At 41.7% G+C, this 25,819-nt stretch overlaps 2 protein-coding genes across 5 annotated transcripts in view; one reads left to right on the top strand and one right to left on the bottom strand.

Annotated features, from left to right (window-relative positions):
- LOC134225562 (protein charlatan) overlaps nt 1–22,306 on the top strand; it is a 126,324-nt gene extending 104,018 nt beyond the window's left edge. For 2 of the 3 annotated variants that reach the window (XM_062705746.1, XM_062705745.1), the window contains exons 4-7: nt 8,297–8,495; nt 8,589–8,840; nt 9,404–9,844; nt 19,857–22,306. In XM_062705746.1, coding sequence (XP_062561730.1) covers nt 8,297–8,495; nt 8,589–8,840; nt 9,404–9,844; nt 19,857–21,423 — 2,459 coding nt within the window. In that variant the 3' untranslated portion in view covers nt 21,424–22,306. The remainder of the gene's footprint in view (nt 1–8,296; nt 8,496–8,588; nt 8,841–9,403; nt 9,845–19,856) is intronic. The other variant, XM_062705747.1, reaches the window with a different exon arrangement.
- LOC134225563 (uncharacterized) lies at nt 6,118–8,268 on the bottom strand. Of its 2 annotated transcripts, none has more exons than XM_062705748.1 (2): nt 8,140–8,268; nt 6,118–7,668 (listed from the first exon to the last, which is right to left on the bottom strand). In XM_062705748.1, the coding sequence occupies exon 2, from the start codon at nt 7,630–7,632 to the stop codon at nt 6,586–6,588; it is 1,047 nt and encodes a 348-aa protein (XP_062561732.1). In that variant the 5' UTR covers nt 7,633–7,668; nt 8,140–8,268; the 3' UTR covers nt 6,118–6,585. The 2 variants fall into 2 exon arrangements, with proteins under 2 accessions (XP_062561732.1, XP_062561734.1); XM_062705750.1 differs by having other exon boundaries at nt 6,119–7,665.
- Nucleotides 22,307–25,819: the final 3,513 nt, after the last annotated feature.

The following is a 25,819-nucleotide window of genomic DNA, read 5'->3' as shown; positions in this document are numbered from 1 at the left end:
CTAGGCCTTAAGGGCGCGCCACCGAAGGGCTGATAATTTTTTTTTTGAAAATGGATCATGCCCTATTTTATATATTTATTCAAATTGGATACGCCTTCAATAGCTGTTCCTTTCCAAGCCATCCAAAAATTCCCTGGAGTATAGGCCTTAACCCTTTCCTTCCCATGGTAGCTGTAGCTCCATTAAATTTGGCACCTTCCATCATTCATCAAATTATTTTAACAACAAAAAGCAATATTTGGCACAACTTTATGGTTTCATTAAAATGCAAATATAATCAATTTTGAGTAAAAATAGTGAAACTATTGAAAACAGTCAAGTAACTATTGATTTACAATCAAAAACTTTTTTTTTCGTTTTTCACTAATTTTATGCTAAATAACTTTTGTTCTAGCATTTTTTCATTTATGATTTGGAAAAAGAGGGTTAAGGTCTACACGCGTTACTAGATAGTCTATATATTTTTAAATGGTACCTGCTTTATTTGATCCATCAAATTAAATTGGAAACTCCTTCAATAATTTTGCATTTAAGGCCATCCAATCCACACACGTAACCAAAGGTTTGTTATCTCTTCTTGAAAATAGTTCATGGTCTATTTGATCTGAATATGCCTTCAATAGCTAGTCCTCTTCAGGTGCTCCATATAGGAATATAGACCTCGGATCTAAACGCGTAACCAAGGGTATGTTTTTTAAACGCTCTTTTTAATCTGTTCACCTGGAGTCACCTTCAACAACCGTTCCTTTCCAGATCATCCAATAGCTCCCTGAAGTATGCGTCTTAAGGTCTACAGGCAAAAAAAACAGTTTTCTCTTTTAAAAAAAAGTCATTCAAGAATTCCTTGGAGCACATGGCTTAAGTTCTACACGCATAACCTCATGACCTTGTCTGTAATCCATAGAAAAAAAAATTGGAAACAGCTTCAACTATTGTTACATCTCAGTTCAACCAAGAATTACCTGAACATGCGACGTTTGTCAATATTCGGTCTGAAGTAGCTTCGTGAAGGTGATTATTTTATGCTCTGATCTGAATTATAGGCTTTCAGCTACTTGAGAGCTGTTAGGGCCAGTGACAGGCGTACGAGTCCATTGCTAGCAACCGAGTCGGTCGTGTTTTCGCGTGTGGTTATCGAGTGTTATTTATCGGCATGTGCTCGGCTGATTGTCAGCCATTTGAGGCAAATCGGACGACAGGCATTCCGCCCCATCTCCCGGCGAGTGTGTCGGATGACTAGTGTTCCGCCCCTCATTTCGACAACTGTGACGGTTGTTTTCGGCGCGTGTGTTGGGCCCCGTGACGTCATTCGGCGGAAACCAGTTTCGGCTGGTAGGATGCAGTTTTTTCAGACGGTTGGACGCGCGTACTAAAAACCTGGATAAAAGCTTTTCCCGTGCCCAGCCCCGCTCAAAAATTGGGCGGAGCGCTAGTGGCGTTGGGCTGCATCTGGTGACCCCGGAACTGGACCGATCATCCAGCGGCGACCAGAGATCCGGAATTTTGTGTCGTCACAGGACGAGTGCGCGTTTCTAAAACATTCTCGAACATTCCTCCAGTTCGGTGGAGACCCACGGTATTTTTCGCCTCAATACCGCTCGCATTCGTGCCGGGGTCTCTTGTTTCGGACAGCAGAACGATCGCGCGATCGGCCGAAATATTGTGTTCTACATTGCGCGGCCGATAATAAGAGTAGCCATCGAACAAGTAAGTGCAGTGCGTGTTTTCGTCGTCGGGAAAGAAATAATATATGTTATGGCAATAAACCATTCGAAAATATTTATACTCTTCATTATGCCACCTAATGAATGATCCCATATCAAAATCCTAATAACATTCATAAGTTAATGAAAAGTATAAGTTTTGGAATGTGAACGGTTCTGCGCTTTTTACCTTCGATTGCTCAATAGCTCCTGCTATGTTCGTGCAACCAACCGAACATCGCCTTGCAATGGTGCTAACAAGCGCTCTCTTCAGCTTGTAGCTCCTACATAACTAAACTTGATACACTAAACACGGTTTAACTGTTTCAAACTACATATATTCGCGGACAAACTGGACATTTATTACACGGACAAAAGTTTATTCTTAGACTAACATATTAAACTTATCTCTAAACAATTGAAACACTACACTCGGTAGCTAAACCGTTCTAGTCAGTGACCTGGACAACACTACGGATTTATTATTCTGCCGATAATGTTTGAATCCGCTCTCGCTACCATCGGTTCGGTTGAACTCCGACACCTCAACTCTCCCAGCTCTTCATATCACACCCGATGACGAACCATTAGCGTAGATATTCTCCGTTCTATCGTGATGCTGCGTATCATGGTATGAGGTGTTTTGTGGATAACTGACTAGAGACAGATGATACGAACGTAAAGCATTTCCAGGGATGTAGTCCAAAGGGTCATCACTAAACATCCTCACCCAACCAGAAATAACAGCATTTCTGAAATTAAAGAATGTTCCTCTTCGACATGGATGGGAAACGACAGGTATGCGGGGTATGCGGACTAACTATAATTCCTCTATTGTTGCTCGTTCTTCAGTATCGTCGAGTGGAAGTAAACAAACCTTCTCTATAGGTCGTTTGACGAACTTTGTTGCCGTTTTAAGAGTGACAACGCGTACCACTCCATCGTTGTCAGGGTGTATTTCGCTGATCCGGGCTAATTTGCATTGCGTAGGTGGCAAATTGTCATCGACTATCACTGCTAATTTACCGACTTCGATTTTTACAGGAGATTGCTATCGTTTTGTGCGCCCTTGCAGTTGACATAAATACTCCCGCCTCCATCGATTCCAAAAACTCTGCTGTTTTTGCTGCAGCTGTTAATCTTTTTGTTGGAACATCGATGAAATTCCGTTCGGGTAAGGCGTTGAGCGACGATCCTACCAAGAAGTGTGCTGGTGTGAGCGGTTCAAGATCGTTTGGGTCATCTGACATTGGAGTGATTGGTCTTGAGTTCAAACAGGCTTCTACTTGGACTAGCAGCGTATTCATGTCCTCGATTGAAACAGGATCATTTCCTAATACCCGCAAGATGTGGTGTTTTGCGGAACGAACGGCTGCCTCCCACAGTCCACCAAAATGTGGTCCACTTGGGGGACTAAACATCCAACGTATTTCATGATTTGCGCATGCCTTAGTGACCTTCTCCTGGTGATGCTTATTACGTTTCGAGCGCCAACAAAATTGGTCCCATTATCAGACCAGATCTCAGAGACTGGTCCTCTGCGAGACGTGAATCGACTGAGTGCCTGAAGAAAACGTTCCGTTGATAGGTCAGACACGAGCTCCAAATGCACTGCCTTTGTACCCATACACACGAACAAGCAAACGTACGCCTTTACCGCTGTACGCCGTGGCCCAGGTCTTACATATACGGGACCAAAATAATCAATGCATGTTTTCGAGAACGGGCGTGCAATTGTCACCCGCGCTGATGGTAATTCTTCCATGAATTGTCGCACCGGTTTCGGCTTCATTCAGAAACACCTCTGGCACTTCCGTGCAACATTTCTCCCTCCTAAGGGCCAGAAGCGAAATCTGACTACACTCAATAGCAGCTGCGGTCCAGCGTGCAATAAACGTAGGTGGCAGTAATGCAGAACCAGCCGTGTGAAATGATGGCGAGCCGGTAAGACAGCTGGATGCTTAGCATCTTCTGATTCATTTGAATGGCCAAGTCGTCCGCCTAGTATTTGATCATAGTCCAAATAGGGATTAAACCAGCGTAGTGGTGATTTTACAGCTACCGTTTTTCTTGCAGATAACGCCTTCAACTCATCCGGAAAACTTTCCTTCTGAACCCGTCGAATTAGAACATTTTCAGCCTCTTTCAACTCCGCAGCCATAAGGAACCCAGAAGTACGACGTTTGCGAGGACTACGGAGCAGTTTAAATAGCCGCAACCAGATAGCAGTCCGACGAACTAAGTCTGAATATGACGAAAATTTGGCAAAATAAAAATCGTTGAATTCTTGCACAACTGAACAAACGTTCACTATCACCGACTGACGTCGTTCTGTATCCACAGACTCATCTTCAGCTATGTTTCCTGCATTCGGCCAATGCTCTGGTCCTAATTCCAGCCAATCTGGTCCATTCCAACAGAAACGGTTATCAACGATCTCCTGGGGTTTAATACCTCTGGAAATTAGATCAGCAGGGTTTTGAGTTCCAGGGACATGTTGCCATCGAAAGTTTTCAGTTATGGTTTGAATTTTCGACACTCGATTTGCGACAAAAACATTCCATGTCGTGGGAATTCTTCCAACCCAGCAGAGTACGCACGTAGAGTCAGTCCAAAAATATGCGTCCAATGAAATGTTCAGCACTTCTCGTAGAATTTTAAATAGCTGAGCCACCAAGAGTGCTCCACAGAGTTCCAACCTCGGTATTGTTTGAATTTTGAGCGGTGCCACTCTCGATTTCGAGCTCAGCAGACGAACCATTACCTCTCCATTTGCGTTTCTGCTTCGCAAATAAACACATCCACCGTACGCCTTGGTTGATGCGTCTGAGAAACAGTGCATTTCCATTGAAGTAGCGTTGGGAATGACCACACATCTCGCTAGCCTTATTGAACTAAGAACTGGTAATTGATCCTCGAAATTCCTCCAACTCTCACCCACCTTTGACGGTATAGGCTGATCCCAATCCAATTGTTTTCCGTTGGTATCTAACAACGTCCACAATTGTTGCATGATCACCTTTGCTGTTGTGATTAGTGCTGTCCAATGAGAGCTCGAAGTAGCTCGAAGTTTCCCCCAGTCCTGTTCATGCCCATTTGTTGACAAAAAAGAACGAGCAGGACGGGAACAACTTCGAGCTGCTCATTGGACAGCACTATTGTTGCACCAAACCATCCGTAAGGGTCAAAAATGGATGCAATTTTTGACAGTACATTTCGCTTAGTGATTATATGCTCTGAATCTATCTGAGAGATATTTAACTTTAGCATGAATTTATCCGTCGTTGGCAGCCAGATCAACCCGAGAGTTGTTACTGATGAGTTCCGATCTAATTTGTTCTTAAGTTAAGTTCTCGAAATTAATTATAGTATTCGGATTTCAGACGAAGTGTTAACCTCGTTTGTGACCTTAGACGGATTGAAGCAGGGTGATGCACTTTCGAATTTATTGTTCAACATTGCACTCGAGGGCGCTATTAGAAGATCTGGCGTGCAGAGGAGCGGCACCGTCATTACACGGTCGCATATGCTCCTGGGCTTTGCGGACGACATCGACCTTATTGGAATCGATCGCAGAGCAGTAGTAGAGGCTTTTGTCCCACTGAAGAGGGAGACGGCGAGGATAGGTTTAACCAATCACTCTACCAAGACAAAGTACATGGTGGCAGGTAGAAATAGGGGAAGCCCTAGTGGTGTTGGTGCAGAGGTAGTGCTTGATGGGGATGTGTTTGAAGTTGTTGTAGAATTTGTTTACCTTGGAACGCTTGTGACATGTGACAATGACGTTTCCCGTGAAGTGAAAAGACGTATTGCTACTGCGAATAGGGCCTTTTACGGATTACGTAACCAGCTTAGGTCCCGCAACATGCAGACGGAAACGAAATTTGCTCTATACAAAGCTCTGATTCTACCAGTGGCCCTTTATGGGCATGAAGAGGCGAACCGGAGAGCTTTCGGGGTTTTTGAGAGAAAAGTTCTGCGAACAATAATCGAAGGGAAACTAGAAAATGGTGTGTGTTAGCATCTAATGCTGTTGTTGGCTTCAAAGACGGATGTGGTTGAGCAGCTCGAGACTGTTCTCGAAACGATTGGTGCAAATTTGATCATGTATCGGGTCTACCGATAATCCTCTAACAATGTGGCTCTTTCACTCATCTGTACGTTCGCTGCCATAGCTTCCACTCGAAAAACAAATTGTTCGTAGCTTTCCTCCCTAGATTTGACGAGTTGTCTGATCCTTCCAATAATAAAGTGCTTTAAAATGGTTCACGTGTGCACACCATCTTTTAACGTCTTTTCCGTCCTGCCGCGCCATCACAATATAGCGTCCGGCGAGTTTGGGCTTGCAGCTCGGGTTCTTCGTCTTCGAATCCATGAAACTCTTCTCCGTCTGACATGTTATCGTAATCACTCGCGGATTTATCCCACTTCTGAAATATTGTAGCCTTGCAAGAGCCGAATTATCGAGACGTTTCCGATAATAATGTTCCACGTGTGGAATGAAACGACCGGACTGTTCAAGCGAACGACGTATAATGATTTTTATTATATCGACAGCTTCTTAGCGGAAGTCTACAGTACAAAGTTTTAGCTGTATATCTACACTCTATACTCTACACATTATGTATCAGGGGTGTTATCTATTTTACCTGCAGAATAATATGTGTTCATGGCTGATGGATGAAATGTTGTAAGGAATTCAGTGAATTGCTGAACCATGTTCAGTACATAATTCAAATAGCTGGATGATGGAGATAAAATTTGGTGTGTATTTTCTTAGAAATTTATTTTATTCCAAGATAATACAAGATGTTTCAATTTTACGGTTCTGATCAATTGTCATCATCAACGAGCAAGGTTCTGTATTACATTTCCTTCAAGCCTACCTCCTGGTACTCTTCCTTCCGCGTTCGTTCCTCTGTGCCCGTTCTTTCTTCCTCCTCGCTCCACAGCACGTTATGGGCGGAGTCGCATTCTCCTGTTGCAAAATTGCACTTTGTTTCCCCAGGCCTGCGCTTCCGCCACTGCCTCCCCCGTCCAGTCCACCACCTTCATCAAAATGCTTGCACCTCTTCAACGGACAGTCACAATTCTGCTTCTTTCGGGTAGGCATCCTCGGCGAACGACACGATGGTCCACAGTCGCACTTCCCGGAACAAACTGGTGGTTGCTCATCTCTGCCACGAATCCGTCCACACTGATGCAGTGGACACTTTCCATGGCAGCTTTCGCACAAAACCCGATCGCCGGCAGCTAAGCGCAACAGAATTTCACTGGACGTATCACCCTGTAATGCGCTGGCATGTTTGAGCAGCAACTGTTCTACCAGCGTGTTCGAGTCTTCCGAAGATCGTGGCGAATCTGTACGGAATGGTTCCTCAAGTTGAGATTTTGCCTTATTTAAATTGCCGCAATTTGAACAGGCCGAATTGCCACAAGCGGTCCCCGTCGCGTAGGACTGAAAGGATCGTGGTGCCGAGAACTGAGTTGAGTCATTGATTAGTAACCTTGTTGGGGAGAAAACCGGGGTGGAGAAGGTCGTTTCTACACACTTGTCGGATGTTGTTTTCCTGACGGATGAGGCCTGTGGAGGGTACGGACAGTAGTCGTCGATGTGATCCCGGGATCTTGGGCAACCGCAACGGTGATAGTTGTGCGAGATGACGGACGATTGGCTAGGTGGGCAAGTAGAAAGAGCAAAAGTGGGCACAATAGTAGACGGACAGGAGACTTCGTTGTATTGTAAAATTTTGAGTTTACGCTTCAGTTCCGAAACTAATCGGCGCAGTCGATCCCTATCCGGATAGCTGGATGTTTCATAGTGTTTGCCACAAATTTGATTGATGTTACAATCCGAGTAGTCTCCAGATGTTAAGATTTCTTTAGTCAGTTGGTACAGAAATTGTGAAAGTTCATGTTCGGTGGCCATGTTGCAATGATGAAATTGATTCAGTCAGTTGATCTGCTGGAAGTTAATGAATGATGCTTAGGATTGCTTTTTCGTAATTTAATTTATTCTAGTTATCGATTTTGATAAAAGAAAAATGACGTTCAGCTATGTCCTTACAATTATCAATAAATGGAAGCAATGCACTTAAGTGTATTATCTGTGTATAACACGCAGTGGCGTAGCCAGAAAATTGGTCTGGGGGGGGGGTGTTTCTGACCTTTTTTTTATTTCTTCTGAAAATTTTGTTTCTGAGGGGGCGGTCATGTCCAACCAACACCCTCCCCCTTCCCTGCGCCACTGATAACACGTATTATATTGACTCACTATTAACTGCTCAGCCTTACGCCACAAAAAATGATTTTTGACGATTGATGATCAATGACAATTCGAATTTTCTGTCAATACATTGTTACTTTTTTGTGTCTTTATTAAGGAGACTTTCAACCCGAGGCTGGCTCGTCTCCACATTGTTACTTTGTTACTTACATTGTTCACAAGAATTTATTATTTGTTTCCAAATCCCATTTTTATTTTTACTGAAATTTAAAATTTACACAACCAAAACATGTCAGATTTACACAAACTGGAGAACTTAGCCTACTATGTCATTTTTTTTTCATTCCAATTTTTATGCCCATTACAGGTGCCGACAACTGGGGTCTCAAACGCCATCTGAACACCCACACGAAACCGTTCGTCTGTATGCTGTGTGACTACAAGGCGGCCCGCTCCGAACGGCTTGCCACGCACGTGTTCAAAGTGCACAACAAGAAGGCCTGCAACAAGTGTAACTACTTTGCCGAGGACCAAGATCAGCTTAACACGCACATGCTGGAGTCACAGTGAGTATCTTTTCAGTAATCGTTAACAGCATTCTAACTCTAACTATCAACTGTAAATAAGTAAAGCATGATTTACTAACCTGAATCGTTCAGTCCTCATGATACAAGCAAACCACAACAACCTAAAACCACTACGGTTGTTATCAGCGCGAATCCTCCTACGGGCGGCAATGTGTTGAACGTGGGCGGAATCACGCAAAACGTTCCGACGGTGGTGGCTGCGACTACATCGTCCGCCGCTATCAGCACTGCAGGCGGCGGAACGGGGAACGTGCTGCGCAATCTAGGAAATACATTCGTTACCAATAATATCCCCACAGGAAGTATCAGTGGGAATTCCTTCGGGTGAGCAGTGTTTCGTATTTGGTAGTTTCACCTTTTTTTCTTCTGTTCAATTTGAGTGGATCTTTGTTAGCCCAGATCGGCTTCGGTTCATTGGTAACATTAGTCGGGTGAATTTCAGGCGCTTGGAACGTTTTCAACGGACCATGCTGATTTTGATATACATTAGGATGTGTTTATAACATGTACATTTTTGTGAAATCTTAAATTAAATTTACAAAAGCTTTTTTGAATGAATTAATTTATAATTAAACATTTTACAATTATAAACATTTTACAGTATGTTAAATCAGCTCTATCCAATGTCAATGATTAAAGGACGCAAAATAAACAGTTTTCCTACTAGTGAAATTGGCATGAACCGAAGCCACCGTGTGTGTAGATTTGTTCCTTTGGATTGCATTAGGTTCGAAATTCTCAGTTCGCAGTAAATCGTGTCTCCAACCCACCGTCTAACCAAATTAATAATTTAAAGAATTCGTTCCCAATCTCTTTGAAATCGATCACAAACAACATGTCTTGCCCCTCCGGACCTACGCTGTGCGATGAACCTTCCACGGTACTAGGACGACCGCCAACACCAACATCTACCACACGATCACGACATCCGCCTCGACGGGCAACATCCTGACCAACAGCAACGCGTCGAACCTGATCGACACGATCAACGCTCACCTGGCGCAGCAGACGGCGGTGGTGGCGACCCAGAATACCGTTGTTGTCAATTCGGGAAACGGGATAGGTGGAGGGGTAACGCAAGTGGTCACAAATGGCCCGCAGCACCACCTCCACCAGCAACAGCATCAACAAGCACCGCAGCAGCAACAGCAGCAAACGCCATCATCACAACACCAACAATCATCACTTTCACAATCGCAGCCCCAGCAGCAGCAGCAGCAACAACAAACAACCCACCATTGGATAGCAAAGGTCAACCGAAAACGGGGAGCTGAGCTCCTCTACAGCTATCTGGAGGCGGACGGAAGCGACTCGGAGGATTATGCCCGGTAAATTTGAAACGTTCGAGTGGTTTTCCTTTGGTTCGTTTTAGATTTTCGCTTTTTGGTTACAGTTGTTCCTCTTTGTGGTTTCGTTGCTTTGGTCATGATTTCAAGTTGGATCATTCGCTAGTCTTTAGTTTTAAGTAATTGTATTTCATGTAATAGACTAGTTTGCGTTTTTTTTTAAATTGTAGTTAGACATTAAAATTCTAATTTTTTTATACGCTCCAGGATATGAAAAGAAGAAAGAAAAACAATCTTACTTCTAATTGAACCGTTTGTTTGAGAAACAGCATATGTGACATTTTTGGCCAAATTGAGATTTTCATATACATATTCTGAATCCTCGTCCAAAAATACGTATTCTGGCAAAAAAGACGAAAAAAAATGTTCGAAAATGTATGAAGAATTTTTTGTTTGTTTAAGAAACTACATATGTACAAGCACTTTAAAGAGCAATTATGAAGTACTGCTTGCAGTTTTCAAACTAGAAGTGCCTCAGGATAAAAGATATTTTAGTTACTAGATAAAGATTGTCGCTGTCGTCGCTGTCCGGAACATCTTTTGCTGGCGAGGATAGGGGAGCTAAATGTAAAAGAAGGAAAATCCATACGATTTGACAGGTATATACCACACATGTTTCGGACAGCAGAACAAAGGGAACCGAAGCGACAATCTTTATCTAGTAACTAAAATATCTTTTCTCAGGATGATGAGTTTTGCCAAAAACCATTGATCTGTATCAAAGAAATCAAAAGATTCAGTGCCAATTCGTTCAAAAACAGTTTTTTGCTGTTTTTTCGGAATTGTGAAAAGTGGATATATGCAGTTGAGAAAATGATACACTAAGTTGTTTACGAGTACATACAAACATATTCACCTAAATTTTGAGTAAAAGTTACGCGAATTTCAAGTGAACATTACTAACGTCACGTAACAATCGTCGTTTGTTCAAGACAGATCAGTTACGTGATTTTTCACGTGAATATGACGTGATGATTATTTAGAGTGTGGGCACACGGCTGAGCGGATGTTTGTCGAGCTGCAGAAATAAAAACTTAGCGTGTAACGGATCCCCATAGAAAGATTAATGTAAGTCCTAAAAAATTTCTTTGGGTTTTGAAATAATTCTTGGGTTTCAGATTTGTAAACTATGTGAGTCGAATCAAATTTATGTCTAACTCTGTTCTGAATATTCGAGCAACGCCTAATGGAACGTACACACGGTCAAGCAGTTTGACCAACAATGACTCCACCTCTCGTTTATTCAAACATCCATCAAGTTTTAGCAACAGCGACACGAGCAATCAATTTATTCGACCAACAATATCACACACGAACGACCGAAGCGCCAACTTGAGCACCAACCATGAAAAAATATATGGGGGTTTGTGCAACTTCACTACAAATGCTCAAACATGTTCGACGAACCTTGACTCCACCCCCGACAACGGAGCGGAGCCAATGTTCGTCCAACTGCTTGACTGGTGTGTACGTTGCATAATGCAACGTACACACCAGTCAAGCAGTTTGACGTGACCCCGCCTTCAAGAAAACACTTCGGTTGTTGCTTTGTTTGAACGTGTGTGAAGTTGTTCGACCAACCATTTGACAGTTGGCGGCCCGGTTGGAAAAAATTAAAACGGTTTGATTTTGGTTTGAGTAGTCGGGGGCGGAGTCAATGTTCGCCGAATATGTTTGAGCATTTGTAGTGAAGTTGCACAAACTCCCATATATATTTTGATGGTTGGTGGTCAAGTTGGTCGTTCGTGTGTTATATATTTTTTTTTTCGTATGTTTATTTGGCAGGCACTCTGTGTTCGTAACCGCTACTGTGCCGTAATCTACTGTGGTACTCTGCTGTACAGAGTCCACACAGAATCTATTTTTAGATGTCCATAAATCGTTATTGTTGTCGTTGCCAGTCCATATCATCGTGAGTCCATTGTGTTCATTTGTCCATTTGGTGAATCCAGTGATCGTTGCTTTGTTCGGTTGCCATTGATCGAAGAACGTTGGGAACGCGCGTTCCCCAAAACGCCACCGTACGGACTGCGCTTCTGGCGACTGACAATGGTTTGGTGGAGGGGCTGGGAATCGAACCCATGACCATTCGCTTATGAGGCGAACGTGTAGCCAACTACGCTACGGGACCCCCCTCGTGTGTGATATTGTTGGTCGAATAATTGATTGTTCGTGCCGCTGTTGGTAAAACTTGATGGATGTTTGAATAAACGAGAGGTGGAGTCAATGTGGATCAAACTGCTTGACCGTGTGTACGTTCCATAACAATATACTCTTTATCATCAACAAGAGCATGAAATATTCATCTTCATGAAGCAATTTCAGTCCGAATTTTAACAAACATCGCATGATTATTCAAAACATAGAATGACATAGTCAGACGACTACTCCACCAACTCATTCATTTGGCTGTCACTGAATGTGCTTACTATGTGCAGGAAAAAACATAATTAGCATTGTTTATATTGATGTTTACCGTTGAAAGTGCCTCGTGGATGAAAATCGGATTCAGTTCTATGTGATAAACTACTTTACTCATTTAAAACTTGTTCAGATTTCAGATAATTTATCAATTTGTAGAACGTACATAAATATTCAATGACTAATATTCAATCGAATATTGACAGTCCAGAGCCGACTATGAATGTGTCAGGAAGTGAGCTGACAAGTGAAGAGAAGTGGGCGTCACCAAAAACTTTCGATTATTTTACACTCTGTCATCAACAGAGTTTGTTACTGACAAACGCACCTAGCGACAAACCTTTATCAGAACCCGAACACAATATGACAAGAATCATTTCCCTTGCATGCTCTGATATTTCCGAAAATACGATGCTAATTTTGTAATCATTGTTCGATTCTCAAATATTTCCATAAAATCAGAAACTATGATAGCATAAAACCGAAATTTGCTCTATAAATAATGCAAAATAACGGGATGAAAAGTTGGCAACAAGATTGTCTTCTTTTTTGTTGCTGACAAAAATTCCGGATCTTTGTCATTATCTCCGACAAAAACAAAGCTTTGTCGTTGGTTCTCTTTTGTCGCTTGTTTCGCATGCGCATTCCAAAAAAATGATTCCCTGCTCATATCCAATGAAAAAGATTCATCAGAAAATGTTTGTTTTATTTCAATTATGCATCTTTACAAAAGATATTTTAGTTACTAGATAAAGATTGTCGCTGTCGTTGCTGTCCGAAATATCTTCTGCTGGCGAGGATAGGGGATCTGAATGTCAATGAAGGAAAAATACATACGATTTGACAGTTTGATACCACACATGTTTCGGACAGCAGAACAAAGGGAACCGAAGCGACAATGTTTATCTAGTAACTAAAATATCTTTTATATTTACAATTAATATCAGAAACCGATTTTAACTTTCTACCATTGAATGGCTATAGATGCTATCGCGGCGAATAATCATAAATTTTTGAATAAATTGGGATCGATAACAACGTAATCGTTGCCATTTAATTGTTTGTCTTTTTGAAGGAAATACAGGTACAATCAACTCTTCCGTTTCAAATGAGGGTTCTGTGAAGAACTGATCTTCTTCTTCTTCTTCCTATTGGCATTACATCCCCACACTGGGACAAAGCCGCCAGCTTAGTATTCATTAAGCACTTCCACAGTTATTAACAGAAGTCGAGACAACTACCAATCCGAAAATTGCCTAGACCGGCACCGGGAATCGAACCCAGCCATCCTCAGCATGGTCTTGCTTTGTAGCCGCGCGTCTTAACGCACGGCTAAGGAGGGCCCACAACTGATCTATGCTGAAGAACTGATCTATGCTTCTTAAAACCTTGTTCAGCATTTACAACTACTAACAGCAATCAAGCGATTGCCCGAATCTTGCGAGAATCTTTCACTTTTTACATCGGATTTTTCTTAATCCACTATTATATACAAGAGCAAGTTTAATATTGCGGGAAGTTTTCACCACTGTCAAAATTTGGAATAGCTTCGTACTTGACCTCTGTGCCGGCCGTTGGCAGGTAGATGCAACAGAAAATTATAGACAAGAATGCGCCTTTCCAAATATTAAACACAATCTAGCATTAAAATTTCACTTTTCAATGCAATTCTCTGTTCCTGTAAATAATATTCGTCACATATCCAGTGTCTTCCATTTAAAGTATTGATCCTGAAAATGACCGGTTTATGCGCCTCGATACATATCCGCTGACGATTGTTGCGGATGGCCACGCAGTGGTTCAATATCGATGCTGGGACCACAACCCGCTGGACGCAACAGACTCCGACGACTGCCACTGATGCCGATGCAGGAATCTTGAACAATAGGGCTCGCGCGCGCGGGAAAGCTGCTTTCTTGTATTCAATATAGTGAGCCCAGCCCCTTTGTCAATCTTTGTGAGTGCAAATTTTATGTGCACTCATTACGAATAACGGAGGGGAGGAGCTAATGAGCTTACTTCATTAGAAACAAGAAAGCAGCTTTCCTGCGCGCGAGCCACTTCGTTCGAGATTTCACAAAAAACGGTCCAATGCGGCTCCAGTATCGCAACCTGAAACCAGGGGTGGCATTGCGCATCTCGATTCGAACGTAATTCTATCGAGTCGAACATATTTGACATTATGGCTTTCGATTCGATCTCGAAAACGACTTATCGTTCGAGTATGCTCGAAGAGGTACAAGAATAACGAGATGTTTTGGCATTATGGAAGCTCGATAGCACAATGAAAAACGACTCAATTCGAATGAAAAACACTCGTCACCTTTATAGCTTTTGAATGTTGTTCGAGAATAATTTCTTGCTGAATGTTTTTAATTAAATTTGTTATTATTTCTCTACGGGAAGAGAATAAATGTTTCATTATTGTATCTTGAAGAAAATAATGACATTAGTATACCTACTTTTATAGTTTCCTGACAATATGCAATATGTAATTATCCCGAAATCCGCATAAAAACAACTTCAACTAAAATTTTTTTTTTTTGCAGTTTTCACGTATTTCGCGTATTTCACTAAACCGCGTGAAAAAATCTTTGGGGAAATCTGCGTAAAAACGTGTATATTCCAACATCTACGTAAAAATAGTTGAGTTGAAAAAAAAAACGCTTAAGAAATGACCCAAGTGCATTTAACTAAAACACATGGAAACATCAAAGTAATTTATTATCGAATCCTTCTTTAGCTTTAAATTATTCAGCTCAAAATTGGATATGTGGCATAAACTTGAATAAACATAAAACTTATAATTTGTGTCGTAACTATATCTCAATTTACAAAACATATCGTATCGACAAAACATTTTAATCGGTTGCAACTGATCAATAAATAATATTGCTTTTTATAGTAATTGAGCACAATTTGCTTGTTTATAAATTAACTGCCAATTCATGCCCCGAAGGATTTCTTTCCAACAGGCAGCATGCTACACGCAGTGAAATTACTCTTTTTCTCTCTGTTTACTCACATTCGCCATGCGCTGAAGGTTGTCTCTCCAGCGGGCGGCATACTAAACACGGAGACAGCTATCTCTTATTAGTGCTGTCCAATGAGAGCTTGAAGTAGCTCGAAGTTTCTCCCTGTCCTGCTCATGCCCATTTGTTTACAAGAAAGAACGAGCAGGACGGGAACAACTTCGAGCTACTTCGAGCTGTTCATTGGACAGCACTATATGTCCTGAGATACAGTGACTATAATAACAGTGTCGTCAAGTGTCAGAATTAGAACAGAATCGTCTGTCAGTTCCATACAAATGCGCGTTCCAAACGAGCAGGAGACCTGTCAAACGCGGCACATGACGTTACTCTTTTTATAGGACTCTATCCTGAGATATGTTTCTCTCTGTTTACATTTCGTTTGACAGAATATACTCGATTGAGCTAGTACAGCACCATTCGAAATCTTGTACTGCGACTGCATTAAGGCTGTGAACCATTCCACCGATTCGTTTAACGTGGTTTAACTTTTAGTTAAAATTTGACAGTTCGATGGTTATTTTTCTGTGGTTAAAAATATTCAACCCTCCTCCGGAGCATGGTTAGATTTGACAGTTCGATAGCAAAACTTTGCTCGCGAGAAAATTGGCGCCAAATCCATTTTGCTCCAATTAACCATCAATCTGTCAAAACTCAAATGGGTCGGCTTCGGGGTACAATTTTAACCACAATGGGAAAACAACCATCTAACTGTCAAATTTTAACTAAAAGTTAAACGAATCGGTGGAATGGTTTACAGCCTAAGTCGAACGAAATACATAATGCCGCAATTTTTTCGAAACTAATGCAAAAACGTACGAATCGAGTGATTCGATTCGAGATGCGCAATGCCACCCCAGTTAGTTCGAGGTGCTTCGGAGAGCGGTCACAGTATCGACATCAGTGATGTTCGCTCGTGTAATTGGCAGATGCTGCAGATCAATACCATCAAGATTTCGAAATTCCTCCAACATTGATGTCCGTCGGCGGTTGTTGCTGCGGAAATCTCGCTGTCGGTGGAAGCAGTATTAAAGCGAAATTTTCTCGCATACTTAATTAGTCCTTTTCAGGATCATCATTTTAATGCTGTCCAATGAGCAGCTCGAAGTAGCTCGAAGTTGTTCCCGTCCCGCTCGTTCTTTTTTGTTAACAAATGGGCATGAGCAGGACAGGGAGAAACTTCGAGCTACTTCAAGCTCTCATTGTACAGCACTTTTATAAAGAAGCAGTTTTTTTTTGCTGTATTGGAAATTGTTGCACAAGTGAAATTTTCTCGCAATGTTCTTACTTTCGTTTTCCTGCTGTTAGTGACTGGGAAGGGACATTAAGAGGTTTATTTGCCATTGACGTCCGTCGACGAGTAGTTGCTGCAGAAAATTATTCACAAAGATGATGTATGTAGCAAATAAGCGGCCCACTTAATTTCCTATCGGACTCATAAAAATTCTGTCGCTTCGAAATACATTAAAGCTGCTACCAAAAACTTCACTTTTTACGCGTTCGTCCCAGCTAGATTCGGTAGCCAAAATGGCCGAAAAAGATGTGCTTAAAATGTTTTTTTTTATAAATTTCCTTTAGACTGGACTGGACTGGACTTTTCATGCGATTGAAATTTTGACGGTATATCAAAACTTCAGTCACATTCTGTTTAAATTCTGAAGAAGTTTTTGGCAGCCCCTCGATTAATGAAATAGCGCTACTTTCTTCAGTCGAAAATTTCTCCCTTAGCTGTCGCAAGCGATGTTTCCGTCCACTGGACAGATATTGTAGTAGGGTATCCAATCATGGTTTGAACTAGTGAAAAGCGTATCATGGTTTGAACCATTTTGAAATCAGTAGAAATTACCATCTCATTGACAGGAAATAAACCTAAAACAGTATGAATGGAATATTTAGGTATACTGGAAGTGATAGAGTTTATTTAAACATTCGTACATATTATTTAAGTATTGAAATAAAGCGATTTAAAAACGTCCTGAATTTGCGCCAAATCGCCCCCACCAGTGGCATAACTTTAAAAAGCTCGTAAAGGACGCATTTTATGACACAGGAGTGAGATCAATATATCAAAAGAAAGCTATTTTAATCTGTAATTGATTGACGTCATCATACAATTGAGAAACAGTTTTAAATAGTTAAAATAGTAACATTTATACAAGGTAAAAACTGATCATGATTTGAACTAAATTCGTACCATGGTTTGAACTTGTAAATGCAGTCATGTTCTGCTGCTGTCCGCTAGGAGCGCTGCATGCGCCTAGCTGGAGCATTTTGTTTACATTTCCAATATGAAAAAATCGCAATTTTCATATCGATAATTTAGACGATTTCTACACGTTCGAGTTACTAATCGAATGCGAGAAGATGAATAGTAAAACAAATTTGCTTTTCTACAAATTTCCTCAGCGTTTCATGCATGCGATTAGTATTATATTTAGGAGCTGCTGGCTGCTGCAGTAGTTCAAACCATGGTACGAATTTAGTTCAAACCATGAGCAGTGTAGTTCAAACCATGGTACGAACCAAAGTTATATAATTATTAAGTTTTTTCAATGAAACTAAGCATAAATATGTGCACCCAGAATGTTTTTAGAAAGATAATGAACTAAGCTTCCATACAAACTAGAAATCGCAGTTCTAACATGTCCCTTTAATGAAATAAATCAACTTTATTTTGACGGCTCATCTGAAACTCGCCATTTGGTTCAAACCATAATTGGATACCCTATTGTAGATAAGGTGAATACACTATAAAGATGTTCAGAAGACGATGATAGTTCTTCAGATGCAAGGAGCGTCATTTCATCGATGCATACAATAATTGGGGGTTGGCCTTTCGTGTACGTAAGGTACAACCGAAGCATCCGAACTACCCTCATTATGGTAGGGTCACGTACTCAGGCTTTTTGGGAACCGCCCGTCACCTTCCGTAGATTGCTGCGTCAAACGAACGATGGGTCAAGTTCGAATTGGCCGTCAGGATTCGGTGGTTGTTCTTGTTGCTGTAGTTGCTGCTACTGCCGTTGCTGTTGATTCTGTCGAGTATTAACGTAAGGTGGTTAGGGTCCCATTTGTATTTTTTTAGTTGGATTGATGGTTGCACCCTTCTTAAAGTTGATGAAAGATTTTGCAGAATTGTATGTTCGATTGTTATTGGAGGATCGGAAATTGACTTTTGACCATAAGCAGCATTTGCTTATCATTTGATTTCTTGATGCGTCGCTTAACCATTTCAATGGTTCGTTTGACATTTGTCTGATATTATTTTTGATATTGATGTCTCGGGCATTGATGCTGTTGATGAGACGCTTGTATAGCATGGAGATGTTCTGATGACGATGACGCCGTTCTTGTTCCAATTTTTTTTTTCCAGTCTGGGCTCCACCTACATTTCGTTTTCCCGCCAGGAAAGCATTTTAGCTGATAAGCACTGGTTCCCGCTGCACTTAATGTTGGGGTGGATATATTTGCGGACACAAATTTTACTTCGTTGTGAATTTCCCAAAGTTTTGGTAAAAGAACCATGTCATTTTGTAGGCAAATCAGCCTCTCGGTAGTGGCTATTTTCAAGCTACGGGAGTTGGATGGGGATGTCGATCGCCTGGCGAAATGCATAAGCCTTCATTATTTTTGTTGCTCGTAGCCAGCACGTTTATTGCATCATTGAGCAGGTGCTCAATGTTTTCAAAGAGCAATGACACTGAAGAAAAGTTCTTCAGGTCGGCAATAATACGATGGTCCATCTGGGTCAAATAGCTTTTAAAAGCTCTTCCTGTTGATGTAGCATTATACGCACGTCGGCCTCTTTCCGTAGTATGTCCTGGCAGTCCGCACATAAAAGGACCAGAAACGCATGATAACTTTGTCCCGATGTCGTTGAACTCCGATACAGGCTGCATGGAATCACTTATTACTGTACCGTGACCTGCCCTAATTCCGCGCATCACCTAATACCGTGGCTTTCATAAAAAATCAGAACCTGGCTATTTGGTGAAATGTTATGTTTATATTATGTTTGAACATTTCATTAAATAGTACGATGTCTATGATAGCCAGGTTCTGATTTTTGATGAAAACCACGGTATTAGGCGATGCGCGGAATTAGGGCAGGTCACGGTACTCGCATTTCTACAAACAACGGTCGTCGTTTATGTTGCAAGATTTAACATCACACGTAAGATTTAACAATTGTAGAGGAAAATAAATCTCACACGACACAGTTGGCTCGATAACTCGCGCGCGTCGAAAGATTATGTAAGTGTAACAAAAAAAGTAAACTTAAACAAAAGTTACTGGCGAAGTACGAGAAGCGCACAACGCGGTTGTGTCGTTGAAGTAAAAACAAAAATTTAAATTGCGGACCGTACCAAAAAGACGTCCACATCTCACTGTTCTATTGCAATCTATTTATTCTGATTCTCTTAAACTAGACATATTTAAAATCATTTTGTAGTTTTTTAAATTTAATTTCACAATTCATTATCAATTCATAATCTAAAGATGCACCTAGCTCAATCGAATCTACCTTTTTCTCGTTACAGCTTACTCAACATGCAAGCGATAGGGCGCAACAAAGCTTCCGTTACGCAGGATTTTCATAATGCGGGAGGCGGAAACCAGCAACACTCTAGCAACAAACACAGCAGCAGTACTAAGGGAACCAACAAGCTATCGCTCCTGGTAGCAGCGTCCTCGTCGGCATCCTGTTCGCCAACGGGATCGCCATCACCGCCGTCCTCGTCCCGGTCGACACCACCGGCGATGGGACCGGCGACTACTGCTCCGTCTGATTGCTACACAGCTAGCCAGAAGCAGCTTCACCACTCCGGTGGCGGTGGCGGCGGCAAACTTCCCATCGCCAATGGGATGGCAATGGCCAACCTGACTGAGGAGCATCTCTCGTTGCTCCAACTGTTGGCCACCGCCGCCGTGGCCCAGCAACATTTGCAACAGCAACAGCAACAACAACAGCAGCTGCAATTGCAACAGAAGGCAACGTCGACATCGATTAGCACTTCGCCTCCCGCGCATCATCCTCACCAACAACTACAGAACCATCACCACCACCAGCATAGTACAAACAACGTGACCAGCGATCCGGCGAACAATAATGGTTCCAAGCAAAGACGTCGCAAAAGCAGTTCCCGAAACGACAAGGAGAATCTCGTCAAGCGCCATCCGACCGCTACCGCCGCAGTCATCTCCGGCGGCAAAGTCATAGATCTAACCACTAGCATCTCAAACGGCACCCTAACAGGACCCGCGGAACATGGAATTGAACGGAACAACAACCACAACGGCAGCAGCAACAATAACAATAGTAGCGTTAACAATAAGAATATAAACGAAGCTATTTTTGATAGAGTGTATAAGAAACCGTACAATTTGATTTTAACGAATGCGTTCTGCAAGCCCGCCCCGATTGTCGCCGATAAGGAGAACGCCCCTACGAAGGATGAGAACTTCTCCCTATCCGAGTTTCTACGAAACCACAAGGAGGTCTCGATCAGCACTCTGGCCGACGTCCGCCACGCGTCGCAACCACATAAACTTGCGGACGATGACGAAGTGGTTTTCATCAAGGAAGAGAAACGGCTCGGTCGCAAGCAGCAGAAGCCTCAGCGCAATCAGGCGCCAGATTCGGAATTAAATGCCTCGCCACCGCCACCAACGACGCCATCTGGTGGTACACCCGATGGACAGCAAATCGGCGACGTCATTCGGGACAAGCACATGATTCGGCTGATTACGCGAAAGCTGTGCTGTCGGATCTGCCAGAACCAGCAGCGTCTGGAGCACATGGACAACTGCCACTACCACAGCAAAACTTCGCTGATTCTGCACAATCGCTGGCGCCACGACACCTGGTCGAAGACAGAACGGTGCCATCTGTGTCGCGCCAGTTTCAATCGGAAGTACAAGCTTATCCTGCATCAGCGGTTGAAGCACACCAACCGCAAATCATCGTCGCTGTCTGCGGTCAAAACGAAATCCAAGACGAAGAAGGCGCCGGAGAAGAAATCCGTTGCTAACAAGAAGCAACGGAAACGAAAATCCAACAAAAGTCGATCCGGCGCCAAAAGCAGCATCGGTAAGCGACTCAAGTAGAGCGTAGCTGTAAAGAGATTTTGAACATTATTTTAAATATCGAGTGTACTATGAAGCGGATAGCTGTTTTGTATTATAAGATGTGGATCGAATAAGTGTAAGCGGAATCTCCTAGAACCGTGTAATCATCGATTAGGTACAGCGCAGGTCACACAAACATAATTTAGCATTACTTTTTAATAGTTGCTGACCAGAGATTCGATGTGTGTTTTCGCACAAAATACTTCTTACTCTTAACTTGTATAATCCTTTTTCCTTTTATTTCCAACGGAAACCTCAGAATCAAGCTCAATCCAATTCTGGAGAGATAAAAGACAAACTCCTGTTCGGCTAAGCCAAGGCGTGCAATCTATAGATTCCTATATATTGATTTTCGACTGATACTGAAAACTACACACACACAGCAAGAGAAAGAGACACAAAAACGTACAAAATGTGGTTATATTTTCTAAAAACAACCAAAATTACACACACTGAAACTTGCCATTTTTATCATGATAGCAGTTCAAAACTCATAGATACAAAAAACAACAAAATATATTGTTTTGTTAAAGAAGTGATTGCACCACCGTTCCGTTCGTTAAGTTAAAAGAATCGTAAGTTTGTTAAATTTATTTTTAGGTATTCTATTATATTTTGCCGCAGAGAAGCAAATTTTATTTTAACAATAAAATCCCAATAATCAATGTTGAAGATGTGAGTTTCGTACAGAATTGGGAATCGATGTGTCATAAACCAGAACGAGGAAAAAAATCACAACCAGAAGTATCTCTGATTATTATTATTGCTATTATATATTGTAACAACTGTAACAGATAAATGTGAATTCTTAATACAAAGCAATCAACCAACCCGGTGATTGAAAATTTGTGGAAACCTTTGAGATTAATATTTTGTACGTATAGTGAAGTATCATATGACCAAACAACATTCTCATTCATATTAATGCCGGAGTGGGATCTGCTACCTTCCCTTGACAAATCGTCGGTAAATCATATCGAAACCCCTGTTTCTTACAACAGATAGCTCATCACTCATCAGTATTCGCTAAGTTGCTGAGGACGACGGAGGTCCTTCGTAGCTTGGTAGGGATAACACCTATCATCTGACATAATGGGGTCGTGGGTTCAAATGCCACCAAAAAAATCTCGCTTAACTTTTCAAAAGGACCTAAGTAACATTTTTTCATGAATTAATTTGAGTACTGCAATCAAAAGCTTTCATGTTGTTTTGTTGATTGCGCTATTCAAATTAATTCATGAAAAAAATGTTACTTAGGTCCTTTTGAAAAGGTAAGCGAGAAATGCCAACACGTTTTTCGAAAATTTTACGAGAATTTTGCGAGTGAGGATAGTTTTGCCATCGCGAAAAGAAAACTAACCCACTATTTCGTCACCCACGTAAAAGAAATGATTGAAGTGCGATGATGAACGGTGTTTTGGTATCGGCTTGCCTTTCGATTTTGAACAACCTTTTTTTTAACACAGATGCCGACAAATGTTCTCAGAGCTGCATTTCTGAAGTTATTTTGCCACGTATCAATTTCACGAAGAATTTTTCAGATTGAATTTAACCTCTGTACCATACTATAACCATACGAGAAAATAAATCAGTTTTCAGATTTGTAAGTAGGGGAACAGACGGCTTTGGCAGGTTTTGTTCTATTATTGTCAGGGGGGTTTTTGTCGTCCGAATTTTATGAAATTTGGCCACAATATTCTTTGATATACAAAGAATGTTTGGGCCAAATTTGAGCATAATCAGTCATAAAAAACCCCCTGCCAATAATAGAACAAAACCTGCCAAAGCCGTCATTACCCCTATCTTAACATTAGAAGGTTTAATGTTTCGGGATCAATAAACTGTATATTGTTCCCGAAACATTAGACCTTCTCAACCAGCCTTCAACAGGACTTGGACCCCTTACGTCCTTCAGCAGTTGAAAGAGTGGGGATTTTCCGGTAACCTCCTTGCTTTTTCCCGTAGGATCGTAGTGTGCCGCGGTTGAGACCGCATGTCACATTTTCTCGCTGCGCGTTTTTCCTGAATTTTTAAATTTTTACGATTTTCGCGACGGGTCATAGATTTTTTGAATTTAGTGCCGTTCTGGACGAAAGGATTCCGTAGTATAATGTAGTGTCAATTGTGAACATCCACATCGTCTATTTGGAATTATAGTTATGCCAGCAGAAATCCAAGATTTGGACGGTGATTTCTACCAGTTCACTTGCCCTTTCAAGATAATATCAAGACTATTCGTGGTCCTCTGGATTTGCTGTGATTTGGTGAGATTGTTCGATTTGTTTGTTTGTACTTTAATGTCATTTTAAAAACTATATACGTGCCGGATTGATAAATCCGAAAGTTTGTTTATGGATCCATTATTCAGTTGATAATGGTAGCATAAACAGGCGGAGCTTATTGTACGCAAAAGTAACCTTGGACTGGTCATGAAATACCAGGCACTCTGAAATGGATCAGTCGACTGAAATGCCAGACAGTGGGGGTTAGAATGGACACACACACACCCTTGCTTTTTCCCGTAATTTTCTTACCTGGCGCTCTTTTCAAGTTATGATTGGTAATCATAGTTCGAGGACCTTTCCGAAGGAAATAGGAGTTCCACAGGGATCCGTTCTATCCGTGACAATGCTTTGAGTGGCTATGAACGGGGTGTTTCGTTACCTCCTCGCCAACATATATAAGTTATGGAATATCGAACCCGCTACACCCGTAGCAACAGTACCGAACCCACAACCCACATGGTAACGGACATTCGACACGTCAATTGGAACACCACGGATACGCTGAGACAGCAGGAGCTCGAGGGTTCAACACCTGAAGAGGACAACGTGGCCGATCATCATCGACGGTATTGATTTTTGTCTACTTAGCAGGTAATAGTTTATAAAAGGGTTAGCGATAGGAATGCAAGCTCAGTCTCGATTCAGTGCTAGTTGCAGAGATATATCATATGTAATTAATTGTAATCCACCGAAGTTTAAGTAAAAGTGTAATAGTTAATAATTAAAGTGAAATAAATATTTTTTTATTATACCGCGGAATATCACGGCATAATTGGCGCAGTCTAACGGAGTTTGAGTGGCTAGAAGTGTTAAAAGTGTTTTGGAGCGAACATCTAGGACAACTATAACGCATCTATATCAAGAGGAACAGACCTAAGTCGACGGAAGACACCGATGACCCAACTTTAGCTGTTTCTGAGCGAATATCAGGAATTTGTGATCATCTGGAGGACTAATCCCGCCCTCGGAACCTACTACATCGACGCAACGAACATCGGACTCCCTGATGAAAGGAACCATCTTGGAAGTTCCCAAATTATTTAATCCAACCACTACTAAAGCGGCTCAATTAGAAAAAAGTGAATCATAGTAACAGGGTCAAGAGCTTTAACGGGTTATTATAAACATAAAAAGTGATCACGAAGCGTAATAATAGACTTACGCAGATCAAATTTTCACGCTCACATACCGAGTGAACGAACTAAGCAGATCAATTTTTTCTAAGCTCGATAGCGCATATATAGAGCGAAACGAAAATGAACGATCAAGCCTCCCAGCAGAACGCTATGGCTAACTCGCCAGCGTCATCTCCTGCTGAACTTACGAAAGAGCAGTTAATCGCTCAACTAAAATCCCTTACGGAAACTCAAAGCAAAATGATTGATGTAATAAACGGACTCCAACGAAAGGCCGAGGATCCTTTCTTACAATTTAGAACACCGACCCCATTAAGAATCTACCACCCTTCAGTGGAAATAAAAAGAAACATACGCCTGGGTGGAAGACGCGGAAACCACCTTGCAGTTATTTGAACCTTATCGGAACACACCCATGTACACTCAAATTGTGAGGGCAATTAAAGGAAAAATTATAGGAGAAGCAAAGGAAATTTTAATAGCCGCGGGTAATCCTTCTGATTGGGATTCTATTAAAAACACTCTTTTAAATTCTTACGGCGATAGGAGAGACTTACCGTCCCACATCCTATCATTATTTTATGCTAGGCAAGGAAACGTTCTCTTACCGAGTACTATAATAAAATTAAATCTATCGACACGTCGATAAAAACAACTGTCGGATCCCTTGAAGACTACAAATTGGCTTTAACAGAAGTCAACAAACTCATTAGCCTTATGACTCTAACCAGATTTGTTGATGGATTGGGAGAACAGTTATCTATGTTTGTGAGGAGCCATAGGCCAGATTCTTTAGAAGAAGCCTATAACATAACTCTCCAGTACTCCAACGCGGCATATCGACAAAAACTCGATAAGCAACCGAGTGGTCAAATGCCTAGCTCGAGTAAATGGAACCCCAATAACGTGACACCTCCTGCCAAACAAGGCACATTCAACCACGATCCACGAAAC

The sequence above is a fragment of the Armigeres subalbatus genome, chromosome 3 (genome assembly GCF_024139115.2).
Source record: "Armigeres subalbatus isolate Guangzhou_Male chromosome 3, GZ_Asu_2, whole genome shotgun sequence".
Classification (NCBI taxonomy): domain Eukaryota; kingdom Metazoa; phylum Arthropoda; class Insecta; order Diptera; family Culicidae; genus Armigeres; species Armigeres subalbatus.
Note: the sequence above shows the minus strand (reverse complement) of the source record. Positions and strands in the feature narration are given on the sequence as shown.